The 22,383-nt window shown below is 46.3% G+C and overlaps 1 protein-coding gene across 6 annotated transcripts in view; it reads right to left on the minus strand.

Annotated features, from left to right (window-relative positions):
* FYCO1 (FYVE and coiled-coil domain autophagy adaptor 1) overlaps window positions 1-20,311 on the minus strand; it is a 77,960-nt gene extending 57,649 nt beyond the window's left edge. For 2 of the 6 annotated variants that reach the window (XM_035275060.3, XM_002758275.7), the window contains exons 1-4: window positions 20,195-20,311; window positions 9,212-9,379; window positions 4,993-5,099; window positions 3,431-3,556 (exon numbers count right to left, since the gene is read on the minus strand). In XM_035275060.3, the coding sequence (XP_035130951.3) occupies window positions 3,431-3,556; window positions 4,993-5,099; window positions 9,212-9,266 (288 nt within the window). In that variant the 5' untranslated portion in view covers window positions 9,267-9,379; window positions 20,195-20,311. Of the gene's footprint in view, window positions 1-3,430; window positions 3,557-4,992; window positions 5,100-9,211; window positions 9,380-9,872; window positions 10,015-20,194 lie in introns of those variants that run through there. The other 4 variants (XM_078350654.1, XM_008981529.5, XM_008981530.5 and 1 more) reach the window with 3 other exon arrangements.
* Window positions 20,312-22,383: the final 2,072 nt, after the last annotated feature.

The raw sequence follows: 22,383 nt of genomic DNA on the forward strand, positions 1-22,383 counted from the left end.
AGCTGGGACCAGTACCCTCCCCATCCCTTCAAAAGTCAGAAATATTTAAAGTATGTGTTATGGGAAGGGATAGCAGTGGTTTGCCAAAGAGGGTTCCAATACTCCATACTATTCAGATTGTAATTCTGACACTATACTGCATCAGGAAATACTCAATGGTGTAAACATCCTGGTGTACAGCACCTTTTAGCTCAGAGCTAAATATTTCCCAACACAATGGGGTAAACATCCTGGTGTATAGCGCCTTTTAGCTCAGAGCTGTATGTCTTCTTACTGCTGACTCAAGGAAATGATACCATAGGACGTGGTTTTTAAAAATAAAAAGGTACTAGCCGGGTGTGGTGGCTCACGCCTGCAATCCCAGCACTTTGGGAGGCCGAGGCAGGTGGATCACGAGGTTGAGAGATCAAGTCCTAGCCAACATGGTAAAACCCCTGTCTCTACAAAAATACAAAAAAAAAAAAAAAAAAATTAGCCGGGAGTGGTGGCAGGTACCTGTAGTCCCTGCTACTTGGGAGGCTGAGGCAGGGAACTGTTTGAACCTGGATGGCAGAGGTTGCAGTATGCTGAGATTGTGCCACTGCACTCAAGCTTGGCAACAGAGCAAGACTCTGTCTCAAAAAAAAGAAAGGAAAAGAAAAAAGTAAGAGTTGTTAAATCTCTTGAACTACAGAAGCTTTAAGACATTTCCCCATGTGTGTTTTGTGGGTTTTGGGTACAGCCAGGATACCTGGAAGTGAGGACAGGCAGCAGCCTGACTTGCTGGCTTTACAAAAACTACCATGACATTTCTGCAGACAGCCAATCTTGGCAGATGTGCAGGGGAGAATCTCAATGGTATATCCTGCCTAAATCAGTTTTCTACTGATGACTGAGGTAAGAACAAAGTGTTCAGTGGTGATCACCAGGAAACTGAGGCAGTTGGGAAGAGCTGAGCAAGGCATTATGAAATGAAGTATGTCAACTGTGCAAACACACACACCCTGCAGAATTTCATAAGACCCTGACATAACAGCGCAGGTCTGTAAGCTCCCAAAGACAGGAGCTTATCCTTATTTTTGGCAAACTTACCATTATATTGGCCTTTAGAACATCAAAACTTCTTTAATGGCAAACAGTTGAGGCTATACTTTTATTCATTAAAAGGCCCATTCACCAAATTGATTATAAAGGGAGCTATTTATTTTATTTTATTTTTTTGAGATGGAGTTTCGCTCTTGTTACCCAGGCTGGAGTGTAATGGCGCGATCTCGGCTCACCACAACCTCCGCCTCCTGGGTTCAGGCAATTCTCCTGCCTCAGCCTTCTGAGTAGCTGGGATTACAAGCACGTGCCACCACGCCCAGCTAATTTTTTCTATCTTTAGTAGAGAAGGGGTTTCACCATGTTGACCAGGATGGTCTCTATCTCTTGACCTCGTGATCCACCCGCCTCGGACTCCCAAAGTGCTGGGATTACAGGCGTGAACCACCACGCCCGGCCCGGGTGCTATTTATTTTAAAGGTATTTTTAAACATCTTTGGGGAAGGGAACAATAGTTCCTTTGTACTGCAAAATAAAATGCTGTGTGGCCTTTTTATTTTTCAGATTATGGTTCCACTTTCATTACCTAATTCCTTAATTTTTTTTAGCTTCTAATCAGAACCCACATACACTATCCTGAGAAGCAATACAATGGCAGCAAAGGACAGAAAATCTGCAGGGTACATGAGAGCTGATTCTACTTTAAACCAGGCCACTGTGCCACGAGCCCGATGCCGAACTACCCCCTCATCGCAGTGAAACACAGTCCAAGCTGAGCCCCTACTGAACCTCCAGAAATGGCTTCTTAGAACCTTCGCATATTTTAGCCTAAATAGCTTCCTCCTACCTCAAAGAGGTCTGAGGGGGCCTACAAATGCTGCTTATCCATTAACTCTTACCCTCTCACTTAAAGACCCAGAGGGCGACTTGACTATTAAAATTAACCAAGTATCTAGCCACTCGCTTAGCCTAGGGATCTTCCAAGCCATTCCAACCTAAGATGCCCCAGAGAGCAGTCTTCATCAGAGAGCAAACAACTGGATCCTATGGGGAGCAGAGCCCATGCCAGCCACTAAAACAACAACATTCATGCAAGCAAGGAATGCTTTTTGCTTCTAGAAAGTCAGTTTCCATGGTTTCAAACTGTCTAAAGATCTGTCTGCATTGTGAGAAAAGCAGAAGAAACTAGCCAAAAAGTAGGTATGTTTTAGCAAGCATTCCGTAATCCTGGGGAATGGGGATTAAAACCAAATTTATTTCCAGACTTCAGCTGTCCAAAGTCATAAAGTCAAAGGCTTTAGTTGCTCTGATGCGGTGGCTGAGGAATGGAGAGAGGACAGTGACAAAGAGAACCCCTTCCACATTTATAATGCATTAAAATTAAAATACTGCTCTACCTCATGGACCCAAGTATCCCACCGGGCAAGACCTCACAAGGCCCACCCACACTAACATGGACATTAAAGAAACTCGCAGAACCAGCCCTTTAGAGCCAGGATCCTTCCTCATCTTCTCAGATGTCAGAGGGTGCAGATGGTGGGAAATGTCCAGCCACTGATAACAGCATATCTAACACCATCGCCCTCTATAAGAAGAAAGTCATCCAGCTACAGCTGGTGTGGTTGGTCAGGAGCCCTTCCCAGAATACCTAAGGCTGTGGCATTTGTGGGCAGCCAGCCAAGCAGCAGGTGTGTTGACTTTAAAGTGACTTCATACTTACTGAAGAGATACTGAAAAGAAAGATGAAATGTACAAACTTCCTGTCCTAAATCTAGGGGTTTACCTGCTCCCTGATAGGCAAAGTTCTTCACTCTTGGATGGACAAGGCTGATGAGAGAGAAGAAAGACTCTCTGGGGGTTGAGGGTGGAAAATAAGCAGAGAGGAGAGTGTGAGTGTGTACGTGAAGTATGTGTTTGTATTTGTTGAAAGTTTTAAGAAACTTTCATCACTATTTTAAGAAACGTCTCTTGAGATCCCACATCATTCTCATTTCAAATCTAAGTTTCCTGGGCAAACTGTAGGGAGAGCAGCCTAGCAAACTCTAAAAATTTATCTAAGAAAATGAGTTTTTTTAAAAAGATGGAGCTATCCTATGCTGCACACCTCAAAGGCTGCCATTAGCAGACTTACAATGTGAACAGGCCACCCTGTTAGGTAACATGTAGGTTGTGGCCTAAGGTACATTCAGGACTCAGCATTCTTCCTCTTGGTAAACACTCCCTGAAGTGGTTTCCCCAAGCTTGAGCCACTGCAACAATGGGCGTTGAGTATACCTTGACTAGATTTCTTTACCCCTCATAAACTCCCACTTCCTCATTTAGCTGTCCGTGGCAAAGGTCCCGGCAAGAGCTGCTTCAAGCAGGCAAAAGGAAGACACAAAGTTGCTGGCTGCTCCACTCAGCTTACCTCAGAGATAGACTTGACAAATCGGATCCCATCATTGGCTCCTTTCACCTTGGCCAGGCAGGCACAGAAGTAATCCCAGTAGTCCTTTTTGTTGCCCAGGAGGGTGGCCTTCTCTTTCTGATCAAACTGAGTGGGGAAAGAGACAGGGAAAGGAGGTCCAAACCCACTGCTCTTTATCCCAGCATTCAAATGATAAATAATAACAATAGCTTCTTGGCACCAGCACTGGGTGAGACCCTTTATTGGCATTATTTTTATTTATTGGCAAATCAAGGTCTGCCTGTTCATACAGTTAGGTGGAACACCACCAAAGTTGTTATTAACAGATGAGAAATAAGTACAAGAAAAGAGTCTTAAGGGCAATATGAAGAGTGTTCACTATGCTTTGACTTAGGGAAATAAGATAATGACACTTTATCCCAATTACTCAACTCGTAAGTTTCAATACCTTTTCAAATACCTACAATACATTTAAATTAATGTCAGCTCTGAGTCATTTCAAATCCAAAACCAGAATGGGCTTAATTGAAAAAAAGAAAGGCTCAAAAACATTTTTACGATGTTAAAGAACCAGTTAAAATGGCATGAGAGAGGCAAGGCCTTCAGCATGTTAGGGGCCTTTCCTCTAGTGGGCCCACATACTACATGCTTTGGTGGGATGTGACGCTGCAAAATAACGGTGTCCACAGTGATATAGTATATCTTTCTGCAATATTTTATAGTATGTTTTCTGATTACAGAAGCAAGACATGCATATGTTATTAGGACAACTAGATAAAACCAAACAAAAAAATAGAAAAAATTTTTAACACCTAATACCACTACCCTAAAATAACTTCTAGAGCATTTTCTTCCTGCCTATTTTAGTTGCATGCATTTTTCCACATCTGCAGTGTTCTCCACATCCGCGCTTTTTGAGCTAAGCAGGGATAAGAGGTATACCATTTATACGTTAAAAGAAAACATCCTGGGGTGACCCCAGAGATCCTGATTCAGTAGGGTTGGGGTGGGAGCCAAGAATGTAATACTAAGAAGCTCCCAGAGGAGCTTGATGCTGCCGGTCCATGGACTGCACATTGAGTGGCAAAACTCTAAAACAGAAGCCCACGGATAATCTTTAGAGGGTCCACAGAGTCTTAGACTCTGCCTGCAAAAATGCATGATTGAGTGTACATATATATATATACACATATATATATATATACACAAATGTCTTTTTGGGAAGACTCCATAGCTTTCACTAAACTCCCAAAGGGGTATGTAACTGCCCCGAAATTAAGATCCTTGCCATACTATAACCTTCTGACCTACCTTATAATGACCTAAATCTCTAAAGATTCTTGATTCTCAAAGCCATCTGAGGGGCAACATTGCAATTCCCCAGAGAATCACACTTGGAAGACTGAGCTCGTACCGGGGACTGCTCTGACCTTCCATCTAACCACGAAGGCTTACTGGCTCCTTGGGCTTTCTGAACCGTATCTTGAATGCTGATGAGTCACCCAAAGAGGGAGAAAAGAAGACAGCAGTGCAAAAATCAACATATTACAGGCCTCACTTACTTGCAGAAGATACTCAAGTTTATAAGAAAATTTATGCAAGCTCGTGCTATCATCCGTGATGGGTTCCCCTGCTTCCTGAAATTCTTTGCTTAGTTCTGTCACAGCATCTTTAAGACAACAAACAGGAACATGTAACCAGATAGTGACTAAACTCAGAAAGAGAAGCAGGAATAACTCAGGAAGCATGATAAATAAGTGGTCAGTGATACAAAGCACCTCTGAAACATATCCATGAGATATAACTCCAAGTCAGGAGTGTTGAAATGTCCTGAGAGCCCAGAGATACTTTATAATGCTTGTTGACTGGGTACATTTCTTGTTCACCCTTGTCTGTCCACCACCCAGGGCTGGTAATCTGCATATAGTAGTTGGTCAACAAATGTCTGCTGTGTGAATGAATCATTCAGTCCCCAAATACTGGCTTGCAGAAAGCTTTAACCTTTATTCTAGCCATATTTCTTGTTCCTCACTATAACCCTACTGCTCAGTATAGGTAAGTGCAGGATCAGAATAGCCAGTATGTGCAAATAATAGTAATAATAATCACAATTCCAGCAATGACAACCACATCTGCTTTTGCTAACTGAGTGCCCTTGAGGGGCTAGGCCTTTACATGTATTTCTTTCATTTAACATGGCATTGAGAGGCAGGGATTCTTATTTCAATGAAACTAAGATGCAACTGATTATAAGACACATTCTGGTTTCAGAGCTGTTAAAATGTGAAAAAAAAGTACAATCTAGAATCTATGAAGTCTGTTATGATTATTCCCATTTTGCAGATAATGAGTGCACAGAGAAATCAGAGCACTTGGCCAAAGATCATGGATGGCAAACAGTAGAGCTAAATTAAGAACCCTGGTTTTCTCAAGGGATTTCTAACTCCAGATCCCACCCCTTAACTTCTAAGAGAATTGACTTCCCTGTGCAGAAAAGAGGGAAACCCACCTTTGACTCTCACTCACTGCCTCTGCTGTGAGACAGAGGGACTATCAAAAAACTGGATTTGGTTTAGACCCTGGGAAACATTTCCCTAGTTGAGATGGTTGGGATGTGCTTGAAAAAACTATCTGCTCCTCTGGCAATTCTTAGATTCCTAACCCTTGCTCCCAAGAACAATGGTTTGAAGCAGACCTGTCCAGAACCGAAGAGCCTAAGATGGCTGAAAATGTAATCAACACTGGCCTCTCAGGCAATGCTTAGCAAATGGTGGAGACAGGTTCTTTGGACTGATGCTTACAAGTGAATGGTGTACCTTCACTATAACCCTACTGCTCAGTATAGGTAAGTGCAGGATCAGAATAGCCAGTATGTGCAAATAATAGTAATAAAAATCACAATTCCAACAACGACAACCACATCTGCGTTTGCTAACTGAGTGTCCTTGAGGGGCTAGGCCTTTACATGTATTTCTTTCATTTAACATGGCATTGAGAGGCAGGGATTGCCCAGGTGTACCTTCCTAGAAGTGTCTGCAATGGCTGGCACTGATGACCAGTGAGCCAGCGGCCTGGGAGAGACACAGGGCCTTCCTCCTCCACCCTCCTTCCTCCTCAGCCCAAGTAAACACTTGCAACCTGATTTGGGAACTTCTGAAACTTTGAAGGAGGAGACTCTGGACACGAAACATGAAATTTTCAGCTCTAATCTCTGATACTTTAAATAATGTTAGCTTTACAGGAATTACTATTTGATTCTTTCAATAATCTTGAGAAGTGGGTGTTATCATCAAACCCACCTGGCACATGAAGGAAGCAACTGTGCACTGAAAAGGTGAGGGGACTTGTCCAACATTTTTAAAGGTTAAAAGAGAAGCCAGAAGCTGAGGACACCCCTGACTCCAAAGTCCTTGAAACCGCTGTTACCAAGAGGACGAGTGGGCTGCCCTACAGAGGATTAAAGGCTGTGTACCACACAAAGGCGCCTGAATTAAGGACATACCACTCTCATGGTAGATGCCAGAAATTTGTATGCTTATTAAGACATTTACTGGCCAGGTGCAGTGGCTCATGCCTGTAATCTCAGGACTTTGGGATGCTGAGGCGGGTGGATCACAAGGTCAGGAGTTCGAGACCAGCCTGAAAAGATGGTGAAACCCCGTCTCTACTAAAAAAAAAAAAAAATACAAAAATTAGCCAGGCACGGTGGCAGGTGCCTGTAATACCAGCTACTCAGGAGGTTGAGGCAAGAGAATGACTTGAACCCAGGAGGCAGAGGTTGCAGCAAGCCGAGATCATGCCACTGCACTCTAGCCTGAGGGACAGAGCAAGACTCTGTCTCAAAAAAACCGAAAAAGACATTTACCAACCGATAAAAGTGGAGGGTATTGAGAAAGTAGCACCTTTCAAGAATTCCCACCAAAGTGCTCTATGTAAAGAACATGGAAACCAGCCCAGGATGTTGGAGGTGGCCAGACTCAGCCAGTGAATGGGATAGACAATGGTCTAGATCAGAAGTTCTACCTGAGAGTCCCCTTTTCACCTTCTTCCCTCCCAATAAGGACCTCCAGGTCTCAAAGTTATCCTCAAGAACCAGATACTGAAACATAGAAATGGAGAGACTTCTTAAGGCCAATGGCAAACTCAGATTTGCAGAGACTGGCATTTTACTTTCTCTGCCTCTCTGTGTAGATTTTAAAAAGCATCTAACATCGTAGCTAAAAGTAGACTAGAGTGGTTAAGAACATAGACTGGAGCCAGGCACAGTGGCTCATGCCTGTAATCACAGCACTTTGGGAGGCTGAGGCAGGTGGATTGCCTGAGGTCAGGAGCTCAAGACCAGTCTGGCCAACATAGTGAAACCCTGTCTCTATTAAAAATACAAAAAATTCGCTGGGCATGGTGGCAGGCACCTGTAATCCCAACTACTAGGGAGGCTGAGCAGGAGAATTGCTTGAACCCAGGAGGCAGATGTTGCAGTGAGTTGAGATGGTGCCACTGCACTCCAGCCTGGGCAACAAAAAGCAAAACTCTGTCTCAAGAAAAAAAAAAAAAGAGCATAGACTGGTGCCAGGCTAGCGGTACAGAAACCCAAGCTCTGTTCTTGACTGGCTGTGTGACCTTAGGCAAGTTACTTAATCTCCCTATGCCTGTTTCCTCAACTGCAAAATGGGAATCATAATGGTGTCTTGCTCATAGGATCAAACATGAGGACTCAATGAGTTATTATCTGTAAGACATGTGCAGAAGAGTCCTGGGTGCACAGGAAATGCCATGTAATTGCTAGCTATCAGAGGCCCAAGGCAGAGCAGATGCAAGATCAAAAGCCTGAGAAAGTGTCTTTTATCTTGTTGACTTTGAAACTTCAGAATGAGGACTGCATTGTGTCTGTGGTAGGCCAATGGCTCCTGGTACAGGAGATAACTGCTCATGGTGTCCAAGCAGTTAGGAGCCTGGGTCTTTAGTATGTCAGGAAAGTGTCACAGCAGACTCTGCAGGCATGGAGGAAGTGGTCAGCTTCAGACTGTGTAGTATCAAGTGTGCTAGAGCTCTGAAGAGCTTAAAGATCAGCACTGGTGATGAGTTAGGACGGAAAACATAAAAATTCTGACCCCTGAGACAGCATTTGAAAGGGTGAAACCTGGAATTTGCAGCCAAAAACAAATTAGTCCGTTTCTTCTAAGTCTATGAAGCTTTATCTGCACCTTCCTCTGCCTTGCTTTTTCCAGTGAGATGAGGAATACAAGTCATAGCCTCTCTTAGTGAACAATGCTGAGCTCAGGGAAGTCCGGGAGGCAGCAAGCCTGGACCTACAGTAAATCCCAGGCAATGTGCCGTCCACCAGCCAGGACCTGGTGGGGCAGCAAAACAAGACAGGTAGGTCTGTGTTCTTCCTGCTCAGTGGGAGAAACAACAATTTTTCCCAAAGGAACTGACTTCATCAGAGCCCAGAAGTTTGGGATTTAGCCAAAGACTTAACTGGCAGCTTGAAAACACACATATGTGCACTAATGGAAATCAGACCCAGTCCTGGAGCAGGGTGTATGATTTTGTTTACAAACTGGCTGTACAGTCCTCTGAAAGGAAAGCAGGCAAGCTTTCCAAGCCTTACACAAAGTGGATAATGTGAGCCCCAACTATTTCAGTATGATGTGAGCTGAAGACTCCAATTACTCCTGGCGTGAACAAAAATGAAAGAGTTGAATTTCAACTGGCAACAGCAAAAAGCACAGCCACAAGTCCCTTAAGACCAAACTCAGTCTGCTTAGCAACCTACCATACCTTGCAAGTCTCGGATGATTCTTTGGAGCTGGCTCTCTGCATTGGTGGAAGCCATGGTGAGTTTGCCTTTCTTGGCTGTGTGTCTCCTGCCTGGGTCCAGAGGAAGGCTCAGAACTTCGGCCCTCCTGTGGCTGTCTGCTCAGCAGTGGTTAGACTCCATGGTGGCACCTGCACGGGGGAAGAGTAAGCCACGGAGGAAGCAGACACAAACACAATTTAAAGACAATATTAGAGGAACTCTGCTTTGAGCACAAAGGCCGCCCTATCTGGGTGTATTCCCTCAACAAGAGGCTTGACCTTTCTGTGTGGGCCTTTGCTCCATGGGCACTCTCGGGTTTGTTTCTGACACACTTATATTCAGACACAGTGACCTTGTTTGGGGCTTAACAAGAAATTAAATCAATTATATTGCCACCTATCCTTTCTGAGCTCACTTTCCATTCACCATAGATAGGACTGTCTTACTTTCCTTTAAAAAGCTACCCAGTAGCTCCCTCCATTCCCTAGATAGAACAAGTGCAGCTCAGCTTCAGACAGCTCCACTAAGCCTCAGGATCCCCATCTCCCTGACAGCCGGCCCCACGTCCACTCCAGCCTTTCTTTCTCTAAAGAACGGTTAGTCTCTAGCCAGGCAGTGCTGGGGGGAAAGGCTGACACATACCCTCAGGGCTTCTGGACCAAGGATTCAGGCTTGCCTGGCAGGGTCCTGGGAGGTTTGCAGCCTCCAGCTCCCCAGAGTCCAGCTCAGCCTGGGTATGCAGATGCTGCCTGGCCTTTTCTCCAGAGGCCTGCACAGCCCCCATACCAGGCAAAGGACGCAGCTCTATTTTTAAGCTCAGTTACAGTCCTCTCCCAGCTGGTGACTCCTGAGTTATCAGCCCTACTTGGGCAGCTGTTGAAGTGGTTTAACTGTAGGGCTGAAGGCCAACAGAAGTTAAAGCGATGTAAGCACGTTGGAAAGAGGTCTGGAAAGACATCTGGACATTTCTACATCCTTTCAGAACCTTTAATTCTTCCCTTAGTTATCCAGTGCAAAGTTGTAGTGTTTGCTGGCCAAGTAGACAGCAAGACTAGAGATGGCTGTGGCGGCAGCCAGTACTAAATGAGGGCCTACTGTGTGTAGGGCTGTTACGTGCTTTACACACATGATCGCTTTTAATTCTTAAAATCACTCTGGTGGAGTAGATAACATCGTCCCTGTTTACAAAGGAGAAACTGATGCTCAGAGGAGTCATGTAACTTCTTTAAGGCCACAGGCGAGTAAGACGAGCAATCACAGGTTTGAATTGTGGTCAGTCTGATTTCGAATCTGATGGTTTTTCCAATACTGACTTTTTAAGACTAAGGCATTGTCACTACTGCAAATGACCAACCACTTCCACTGGCTTGAGGTACCACCATGAAGTCCAGGGTCTTCCAAGTAATGTGAACACCCTAAGTGTTCTAACATATGCCACCTTTCTCCCACTGCCACCTTACCCTCACAGCTCCAGGAGTCCAGGCAAGCAGATCCTGGCATGAAAATCAACCCAGGCACAAGCTCCTCCAAATATTTACATAAGGATTCCTGCCTCTGTCCGAGGAGAGAAGGGCCTATCACAGGGCAGAGATAATGAGAACCTATTTTTAACTAACTAGCCAGGGTAGCTGTGACTCAGTGCAAACAAGGCCCAAAGAGGGCTTCTCTGGCTTTGGAGGAAGGAAGCAGTCAGACACATGCCTGTACTGCAGTCCTAGGAATTCATGAGTGCCAGAGACAAGAGCTTCAGGGGATCCACAGACAACCCCCTGAACCTCCCAACAAATGTTGGCACCCACCCATCAGGGACACCAAACTGAGGGTAGGAGTGCTTTATGAGAAGCCTGCCTGCCTATCCCTGGGTGTCTCTCCAGGTCACCTGCTGAACACAGGGCCTGAGCAGGGACCAGCTGGGACCCTAGAGAGAGCCAGAGAGGATAAGGACCTCCATGATCAACACGCAGCTGCTCCAGCACATTCCATCAAGTGCCTACTATGTGCAGGCTGGGGATACAGAGGCACACAAAACACATTCCAGCCATGGAGGAACCTGGCTACCCATCAAGGAGACAGATGGAAAAATATCACATATCCAGATACAGTGGAAGAGGCCCCCATAGAGATACAGATAAAAAGTCATGGGTACTCAGCTCTGAGAAGATAGGAACTATGGGTATACAAAATGACATGGAGGAATCTGAAATGCCCTGTGCTGAGTTAAGAAAGATTCTCAAACCATGACAACTGTGCAATCCCATTTATATGCGATTCTGGCAAAGGCAAATTATTAGGAGAGAAATCACATCAGTGGCTCCAGAGCCTAGGGGAGAAGGGAGGGTCTGACTACAAAGGAGCACAGGGAAATTTGGGAGGCAATTCTGTTTGGTGCCTTGATTACGGTGATGGTTACGTGACTACATGTATTTGACAAACATATACTTGTCACAACTCATATAACTGTAAATTATATCTCATAAAAAAGCAGCATTGTGATGAATTTGTAAAAAAATCCAATGGGATCTGAGGAAGGGAAAATTAAGTTCTCCTTGAGGAAGGGAGAAGTGGTGGACATTCTGTGATGGCCAGGCCTAAAAAATGAACAGGAGGCGGTGGCTCACACCTGTAATCCCAGTACTTTGGGAGGCCGAGGCAGGTGGATCACGAGGTCAAGAGATCGAGACCATCCTGGTCAACTTGGTGAAACCCCGTCTCTACTAAAAATACAAAAAATTAGCTGGGCATGGTGGTGTGTGCCTGTAGTCCCAGCTACTCGGGAGGCTGGGGCAGGAGAATTGCCTGAACCCAGGAGGCGGAGTTCGCGGTGAGCTGAGATGGCACCATTGCATTCCAGCCTGGGTAGCAGGAGCGAAACTCCGTCTCAAAGAAAAAAAAAAAATGAACAGGAGGTCACTGGAGAGAGCCAAGAAGGAAAGGATACCGGGGCGGAGGCACACAAGAGTAAAGGCTGTTTCTTTAGCTGCATTACTCTTATTTGACTACTGCCAACACAGAGGAGCTTGCGGTTTCTGAGAGAAATAATCCTGGAGGAAGATGACTGGAGTGATGCCCTGTGAGCCTTCAGATGCAGCCCACCAGGTCTGTGTGTACACTTCTAGACCATGTCTGTGGAGAGGGTGGAGGCTGGGAAGGAGGTGAGAGCAACAACAGATCCTGAGTAGCTCTTCCAGGCTGCGGCCAGGACAAGGGAGGAACCACACAACCAGCTGGATTTTCTGGAAACCAGACTTAACTGGAGTCTGGCACAAGGGAAACAATGTCTGCAAACCCAAACCAGTATCTTGGCATCATGAGCCTGAACACAGACAGCAATATGCTCCTTTAAGAATTCTTGGTGCTTTCGTGACACTGCCCCTGTGTCAGCCCAAAGCAGGAGGCCTTGTCAGTCTGATCTTCCGAGTGTGCTCTCCACTGGTGTCAAGTTCCCAGGTCATGGGGTGAGCTGTTCCCAGCCGCTGATTACACAAGCTGACTTTCCAAAGAGGCTGTGTCACCACCAGGGTCATGGGCCCTAAGAAATTGCATGCCAGGCCTGTGGGGCGTGGTGGGCTTCCCCACTCTGACTCTTCCCCACCTCACAGGGATTCAGGAAGTAAATCAGAGCTTCCATAGAGAACATAGTCACCATGGGGATGCTATTTTCATGGACTCAGCAGCTTGCTTCCCTTGCTCCTCAGTCTTGGTCTGAGGTCATTATTAACCACAACAAAAGGCAAAGAATCGGCATGATCTCTCTCCAAACATGATCAACTTTCTTGTGTCTCTAGGTAAGCTTGCCCTTTCATTGAGGGATCATAGACTCCTGGCCTGAACCAGCCTGATCCTGACATCTATAATCCATTGGCAAACAGCTCTCCCAACTCAGGAGACACTCAAAGCTCTGTACACACTCCCATGGCTGCTTCAGCACCAGGGTAAGGACTCTGGGACTCACACACCTCACAGGACCCCGCAGTGTGTCAATCACCTCATAAACCCAGTCCTTGTTGCACAACATGTAAAAACCTTCATCATTGTCTCTGACAGGCTCTTCTAAACAGCAGAGAAATCCGTTTTATACAATCTTTGGAAGTACTGGATTTCCTTGCCAACAACTCAAAATTACGTTTAAGTCTATCCAAAATGTCTGAAAACATCCAATTTTCTAATAAAGAGGAAAAGGGACTCACTGCATTTTAAAAAATTCTTATTTTTCACTTGGTACCAGTGTATGAGTTCTTAGTCATGACCTAGGTATCATTTTAGAGGTAAACGATGTTCTCTGACCTCCAAGTTTTAAAAATATCTGCCCAGATGCCCTCAATGCCTTAAACAATAGCAACAGCGGTGTAGTCAAAGACACAGAGATGCTGACTGACTCATGTAAACTTATTTGCACTACAGTGCAAGTGACTAATACTCATAATATTGCCCAGAAACTGGCTCAGACAGCAACAATAATAACATCTGAGTTGCCACACAAGGAAAGAAGAATCATCGGGGGAGGAGGAGGTTGGAGGCGTGGAAGTCAACCTTTCTCCGCCTTCAAAATTTTGCTCCCAACACAATAGCTAAGGGCTGACCTAGAGAGGGCTCCTTACAGTTGTATTTCTCCCCCAGTCCCAAATAAGGAGGAGCATACCAGTTGTAAATTCTCCCCTGACCAAGAAAGAATGTTAAGGACAAGGACAGATAAAAAGGCAGAAAAGCCTTTCTGGAAGAGTCCATTGCCTAGGCCTGGTTCAGCACACCCAGTGGCATCTATATCTAGTTACCACCTACAGAAAGGGAGGCACTTGGCTGGTACCTGCAGTTTCAAAGGCCCGGAGGTCCTGCTGGCCCAGCGCTGGAACAATCAGTGGGCAGGCAGACTGCCCTCCCCAGAGCTTCGAGAGGGTGGCTAGGAGAGTGCTCCGGAGTTTGCCAGAGGCCAGCTCAGAGGCAGGTATTTCAGCACACGTGAACAAAGACTCATTAGGTGACCCAACCCCTTGGACCTGTGATTAAAGTGTTAAGCCACTGCATGCCTGGGTCATCTTTCCCAAACACTCCTTCTTGTCATCTTCTCTCTTAAAGGGAATGAGAACTTGAGGCTTTATTATAGCTTCTTGAAACTTCTCTTGGTCCCCTCTGTTCCACCAACAATAGCAGGTTCCCTGGTTGCTCCACCAGAACACATACAAAACGGCCACTATTCTAGTCCATGGACCCCAGAGAACAGGGCTTCGAGGGCTCTGAGGGGTTGCTTTTGAATCTGGGGGAAGCCAAGTGTTTTTTTTTTAGTGAGGTGGGTGGCTGATCAAGGGAGGAGCCACACCTCTATACTTGAGGCTGTGGGGCTGAGAAAATATCCAGGAGGTGACAATGACAGGCATGAGAATTTGGGCAGTCTCTGGAACAACTGCATCAATAATTGAGAACTCAACTGATGCATCTACTCCTGCCCCAAAGAATACAGGCCCCACCTACATGGGGAAAAACTACAGATCTCCAAATTTATATGCTCTGAGACTTCTCTTGACTGAAGTGTCAAAGGGGTCAACCCAGCCAGTTATGGACTAAGAAGTGAATCTCTGATGGAATATGACACAGCCACAAAACACAGCCTTGAGAAAGCAGCAGGCAACTTCTATGTGCTAACAAACTGCCAGCCAGGTAAAAGGTATTTTTTGGCAGCACTATGAAGAGGCAAGCCTGAACCAAGAGCTGGGGATACAGGTGTGAAAAGGGGCGGTGGGTGGAGCTCTGGCCTTAAAGGAACTCAGGCTCAGTGGGAGAAACAGATAACATATACCCCAATAAACTTACAACCAAGTAAGAAAGAGCAATTGAGGCCTGGTAAGTGCTTTGATGAGAACAAATGAACATGCAAGGTACCAGACTGTACTCCACTCATGATTCTCAGCCCTTACTGCAGAGTCTCATGCTATACTTCCGTGGCTTCCAGGGCCATTTGCCGTAATGGTAATTTTTTGTTGAATCTCTGTTCTTTTCACTTGTCTGTAAACTCCATTGCTGTTTCCCCTAGCACAGTTCTGGCACATGAAAAGCCCTCAATAAATTACTGCTGAATAAATGAATGAATGAATGAATTAGACAAAACAAAACACATAGATCCTTGCTCCACAAACCAAACTAAACTTTGAGGCATAGAAACATACCAAGATGTAAATACCACTAACCTTTCAATGGCGGCAACATGAGCACATTTTTAAATTCTTTCTCTGATTTTTCAATTTTCCTTTGTTAAGCATAAATTATATTTATGTTCGCCGAAATAATGCACTTTAAACACCATGTACAAATTGTGAACATTATGTTGTAATTATTGTAAAAATGCTGTGAGCTATTATTCCAAGAGTGAATAGAGTAATATAATTCAGGGATGGATGAAGTATGTCTACTCCACACTGCCTACCTAACTTCTATTTATAAACAGACCTCTGGTGTCCTGAGAGCTCAGGTGACTGCTGTCAGACATGTGCACAAATCTCTTAATCCAGCTTGTGAGGCCCTTGACAGATGGGTTTCCTGACCTTGATAGGGATAGGCCCGTCCTCTTGTCCCTCCTCCTTCCCCTCCTCCTGCCGTGTTTGGGCCTCCCTATACTGCCCTTCTGTGGCTAGGCCCTGCCTCTGGAGTTTGGATGCTCTGCTCCCTCTGCCAAGGTCATGCCCTGCCCGGCTCATGCTCCCTACATCTTCCTCTGGCCAGTGGCTTCAGTATGTCTGGGTTTCGTACGGACAGGAGGAAGTGTAAACCAGTTTGGTTCCCAAGGAAGACTTATCCACAGCCTCCGTCACCCCATCCTGGACAGTGAAAAGCACCGCCACCCTCACAAACAACCCCACTAACCCACACCTCCTGTCAGGGGCTGAATTGTGCACTCCACCCCACCGAATTCCAATGCTGAAGCCCTAACCCTTATACCTGAGAATGTGACTGCATTTGAAGTCGGCCTTTAAAGAGGTAATGAAGATTCAATGAAGCAATGAGAGTGGGCCCGAATCCAAAGACTGGTGAGTTTATAAGGGGAATTCTGGACACACACAAGAGATACCAGGGATGCATGGGCACAGAGGAAAGGCCCGTGAGGACACAGCAAGAAGGCGGCTGTCTGAGAGCCAACGAGAAAGGCCTCAGGAGAAGCCAAACCTGCCAATGGCTTGATCTGGGACTTCCAGCCTCCAGAACTGTGAGAAAGTACATTTCTGTTGCTGAAGCCACTCAGTCCGTGGTATTTTGTTATGGCAGCCCTAGCACTATACACCTCCCAAGGCTCCTCTCTCTTCATTCCCGAAAGTGTGCATCTGACACTATCAACCAGGCAACCTGGGGAGGGGAAGTGCTGGTGGGCCTGGGTTCTGCCACACTTTTTGGGGAGGAGCATGACAACAGCAGTGCCAGCCTGGGTGCAGAGGGGCAGGGGGTGGGGCTACACTGTAAATGAGAGGGACAAGGAAGACCCAGGATGGCTCGGAAGCTGGAGCTGGAGCAACGAGCAAGATATTTTCTTCTCTCTTATCAGCGGTAGCTAAGTTTTGTCAATTTGGACCCTATTTAGATTTTGGAATCAGACTAGTTACATGAACTTTCCATTATGTATTTACACAACAAATAATGCAACAAAGATCATGCCATGGTTGGGCAAGACCCAAGGTATATTTAGCTTATTCAACCATTTTTAGGCACTCTGTCTGTCCTGGGGAAGTCATTTGACCTCTTCTTACCTTTCTTTTTTCAGATGCAATGTTGGGGGGTAATCCTCCTTCATGTCAATGAATTAAGAATCGCTACTCTTAAAGGACTTGGGAAAGGGGGATAACAGACATTCTCAGCGGCTAACTTTGGCTAAGGCTTCTAAGTGTCCCCTTCTTGCTCCTGACCAAGTCTACAGATACCCTGGAAAAAGCATCTGCAGGTTCAACTTCAGGAAATTCCTTCCAGCTCCATTTTAAACCACCGCTTCTGGTTCAGCTGACCAGCCCTATCCTGGACTTCACATAGGGATTCTTCTCTCCGCCTTGCTTCCTGCATGCTAATGGTTTTCCTGGAATGCTTTTTTTGGTCCAAGCTTTTCTTTTGCATGCTAAGGACTTCCCCTAACTCAGTTTCCTGGCACTGGCCTAAGGTACAGTACTCCAGAATCCTAAGGTGGTTGGCCAGATCAGTCCTTGGGCCCCAGAACTAGCCACAGGGCCACAATACTGTAACCAAACCACAGATTCTCCTTAAGTCTTTTGTCAGAACCACACTGATGTACACATCCTCCAAATGGCATCCGGCCTAATGAGACACCCAGTCCTTGGTGTCTTTCAAATGCCACAGACACCCAAGTGAACGGGAAGGACTATTGGAAGTTACCGAAACCAGCAGGCTGACTGGCTCCAATGTTAGAAGAAAGGGATAAACTGCTCTTGCCCAACTGAGCACAGCTTCTGCCATCCTCCTCTTCTCAAAGCCATGGGGCCTGTCTTCTCTGAGGCAATGGCTCTTGTTATGGGGCTAGTACAGATATTTCAGCCTTTTTTAGTAATGTATCAATAAACAACAAGAAGGTAAACAATATTTCCATAGGTAGACCCTCAGAAGCATTCCAATTCCCACCTTATTGATTTATTTAATTGTTCAAATAGAGGCTCTTCTACCAATCAAGAGTTCTTATTTTCTGGAAACTGGCATTGAGATCACAAACAAAATACTGTTTATCTTTTGACTAAGACAGGAACACAGCAGTTAGATGTTGCCCTGGTCATAATGGACTCATCCATGCTTACAAGTTGCCTCTGTAATCACAGGCACCAGTTAATGACCCCTACCTGCTGCCTAGGGCTGCTTGAAGTGAATGTGGCTCCTAACTCTGGGTGCCTACACGTGGTTTCCACCATGAGACCACAGCTAGACAACATAATTCCTCTGCCTCATGTTTAAAGGCATTCTGGTCTTGAGTCATCAAAGCTGTGCCTTCGGAATCTTCAGTAAACAAAAGTTACCCATCAGCTAAACTTCTCCCCTAAAGGGAAGCAGTGTGGGTGAGGGCCTGGGAGCTGCCATTTCTTGCATACCTACTCGTATTCTTGAGCCAGCAGCCCACAGCCTTGGCGACCAATATGGTTCAAAGCTACCAGCTGCTCCAATTTTGCTCTGTCACGGGTGGTTCCTCTTATCACAAACATCTGTGGGAGCCATCCCCTCAAAAAGGATCAGGTTAACAACTTGGCTCCTGAAATCATACTGGTGCTCCAAACCCAGCCTCAAGGGGCAGAAGTCACCCAAACACTACTGGAGACTGTTACTAGTCTCTAAAGCAATGACAAAAAAAAAAAAAAACCCACAAAGTAAATATTAATAATTGATTATATGGATATTCACTGTACAATTCTTTCAGTGATTCTATATGTTTATTTTTCTAATAAAATGTTAAAAACAATTTTAAAAATAAATGAAGTGCTACACATAGACACTTCAAACATAAACAGATAAACTCTATTTCTTAAGCAAGAGCCTTTAGGAAAGATCCTACTAATCAAAGAAGGCTGAGATCCATCACTATGACAATTAGCTATTGCCAGGGTTATAACAACCATGGTGCACAACTAGTATGGGGCATTCAATGCTTTCAGAACAGTGGTTGTCACAGAAGGGAGGGTCAAGTGGAGCCCACTCAACAGGGGTCTGCTTCAGGAGGTGGGAAGTACTGAAAACAGAAAACCTTGGCGTGATAGCGCCAGCTCTCCACCCCTCCCCCACACCAGCCCCCAACACCCTCTAGCTGCATTAGGCAGATGGCAGGAGAATTAAGCTTGCTGCCAGAGACCACAAGGCCTGCAGGGGCAGGAGAAGCAGTGAGCAGATTAAGCCCTGGATCCTCTGCCCCCTAAAAGCCCCTGACCCATTTCTCTGTCGGGAAAGGAAACTGCTGTGGTAAGACAAGCATAGGGGCTGCGAGGCTGTGGCCAACACAGGCAGTTTCAACCTGTGCTCTATTTTTTATTTTTGTTTTTTTTTCTAGAGGGACACCCAATGGGAACAGTGAAGAGATGGCCTGCCCCATCCTGTGCTAAGGGACCCAGGCTTGTTCTAAGACGCCGCAAGGTGGGCTCCTTTCCTTTGCGGCCCCTCGGCCGTCCGGGGTCTTGGAACTGGTGTTTGGGGTCTTCCTTTTTAACCGACAGGGACATCAGGGGATACATGTGCATTAACAGAGAGCCACGCGGTTAAGGTGTCAACCACAGGTGCTTTTCTTACGACACATAAAATTCCACCATCCTCTCCGCCGTCCCGCCCCCGCCTCCACCGCAGGTTTCTCAGGTTTCAACAGCACGGACTCCAGTCCAATGCAGTGCCGCCACATCAGAGACAACAGGTGTTTCAGAAAAAGGGACCGGGGGCTATCTCGAGACCTCGCACATGGGCACAAGGGGCGGTGGATAGTGAATGGACTTTGGCCAAAGGATGGGCCGGGAAGAACGAAGAGTCACCTCCTGGGAAGGGAAGAGAGGAGAGTTCCGAGCACCAGCGGAGTCTTACAAAGTGAAGGTCTGGGCTGTCCCGGCCCAGTTGGGCCAGAAACTAAGCTTCCTAAAGACCACGCAGGCAGGAACTCGGGGGCCTGCCCCATCCTGTGCTAAGGGACCCAGGCTTGTTCTAAGACGCCGCAAGGTGGGCTCCTTTCCTTTGCGGCCCCTCGGCCGTCCGGGGTCTTGGAACTGGTGTTTGGGGTCTTCCTTTTTAACCGACCAACAGAGGCAGGCTAAGTGCCAGGACCAGCTTCCACCGGCCAGAGGTGCTTCCCGGCCCGCTGGGCAAGGACGCGGGGGCTCGGGCAGGGTCTGAGGGAGACCTGGGATGGGCGGGGACGGTAAGGACAGCAGGTGACAAGTCGCGCCCCAAGCGAAGCTCTCGGCTCCGGGGTCGTTAGCGACCCAGGTTCCCCCAGAGTCCAGCTGGTCTCCTGCGGCACTTACGCGCTCTTGGGTCCACCGCCGGGCAGAATCGAAACTTTCTGGGGCCAAGCGGAAGCGGACGGGACCGCGGTGCCGACGGCCATGACGCGCACACCCGGCGGTTGGCGGGTGCGGACTACAACTCCCGGCGTGCTCCCCGGGGCTGAGGCCTACAACTCCCATGTGACTCTGCAGGGCAGGGGAGAACGATTCCTACAGCCCAGTCCCTAGACTGCCTGTCTCACCCGGACCCTAGCCGGCCCCAGGTTAACCCTTGCAATTCCGGAGGGCCACAAATCAAATGTCTGGCAGACGCCTGACAGCAACGCTGTTCTTGGGTGGCTAAGGAGCATTCCAAAGGTGGCTAGTTCGAATTGGACTGTGCACATGCTCTAAGTGTGAAATACACCTGCGTGCTAAATAATCCAAAGAAAGAATGTAAACTAGCTCATTAATTTTTGGTGATTGCATGTTAAAATGATAATATTTTGATGTACTGGAAAATAGAAAAACATATTGGCGGGCCTTATTTCCCATATTTTAATCCCCCTTCTTAATATCAGGGGCTTACTTAAAATTAGTACTCAAAAACTGTGTGTTTATGAACTACCACTCCTAACTTTGGCCCCATCCCCAGCCCAACTTCTGTTTATAAGTTGGGTGTTGCAAAGCACTGAAACGGAATACGATAGAACAAAACACATTCAATTAATGTCTGCTATGGGGCCAGTAGAAAAAATAAATGGTACATGGGGACTTTGGCCTGTGACTGACTGCATTCCTTAGCTGTGGCTGGCTATCCTTTACTCTCTACCCTAATTCTCATGATTTAAGCCAGAAACACCTGTCTCCCTCATAGGACCTAGCTTGTGGTATCCAGTTAGGAACCGTGGTGGCCCAACATTCCAAATTGAGAAAGCAGGGTGTTGTCTGGGTAGAATAATGCAGAAAGGAAATCGATTTATTAGGTAATTTTAGGCTATGACATCTCATTAGACATCTAATTTTATAAAGTAGATGTAGCTAAAAGTCAGTCAGATGGATGGAATAGTTTGGGGGTGGGGTTGGGAGGAGGTACATGAATAGAAGTGATTTCCACTCTTGTTAACAGAAAGGAAAACAAAGAAAAAGGGGAGAGTGAGAAGATGACAGAGAAAAGTCAGAGAAGTCTAAGAGATGTAATTGCTACAACCACTGTCTGAACAGCTTCATGCAATATTAAGGATGGGAGAGATTTTAATGTTGGTCGTGTGGTCCAATATCCTTGTTTGAAACTGTATAGGAAAAAACTCCCTCAAACCTGTTTTTCCTCTACTCTCACACAACAACAATCACCAACACAGGGGAATACTTTGGTGACCAGATGTGTGTGGGGTTTTCCCCACCCACTGAGCAGCAGACTGTACCTGGGTGCCCTCCAATTCAATTCCAACATTATCTACCTGAAGTATCAGATCCCACAGATTGAGGGCTCAGTCCCCAAGACTGCCTCCTCACCTTTAAACACCATTGTAAGCCTGGGCCTCCAGAACTTCTCAATGACTGCCTTCAGGTTGGGTTCCCACAATGCCCTCTTTGGGTTCAGCTAATTTGCTAAAGTGGTTCATAGAACTCAGAGAAACACATTTACCGGTCTATTATAAAGGATACTGCAGTGGATGGAGATAGAGAGACACATAGGATGAGGTGTGGGGGAAGGGGCATGGGCCTCCCATGCCCTCCCTGGGTACACCACTATTCAGTAGCCTCCACGTGTTCAACTATCCCGAAGCCCCCTGAATCCAGTCCTCTTGGACTTTTACGGAAGCTTTGTGATGTCAGCATTGCTTCCCCCAGGGCATAGGGCAGGACCCTCTCTTGGGAGGGTCTTAAGTCCTACAATCAGAAAGGTGGGGGAAGATTAGAGTCCTGCCTTAGAGCAGGTGAAAGGAGGGCAGAAGGCCAGAGAGATTTGGTTTCCTGAAGCCTAACACACCCAACATAACAAAAGACTGTAACAAGGGCTATGGGAGTTAAGAGCCAGGAACCATGGATGAAAATCAAGATAGATAGATAGATACATAGATAGATGGATGGATAGATAGATAGATAGATAGATAGACATCATAATGTCTATCTATCATAGACCCACAAAGGGAAGCCTATTAGACTTACAGCAGATCTCTCAGCAGAAACCCTACAAGCCAGAAGAGAGTGGGGGCCAATATTCA

Source organism: Callithrix jacchus, chromosome 15 (assembly GCF_049354715.1).
Source record: "Callithrix jacchus isolate 240 chromosome 15, calJac240_pri, whole genome shotgun sequence".
Classification (NCBI taxonomy): domain Eukaryota; kingdom Metazoa; phylum Chordata; class Mammalia; order Primates; family Cebidae; genus Callithrix; species Callithrix jacchus.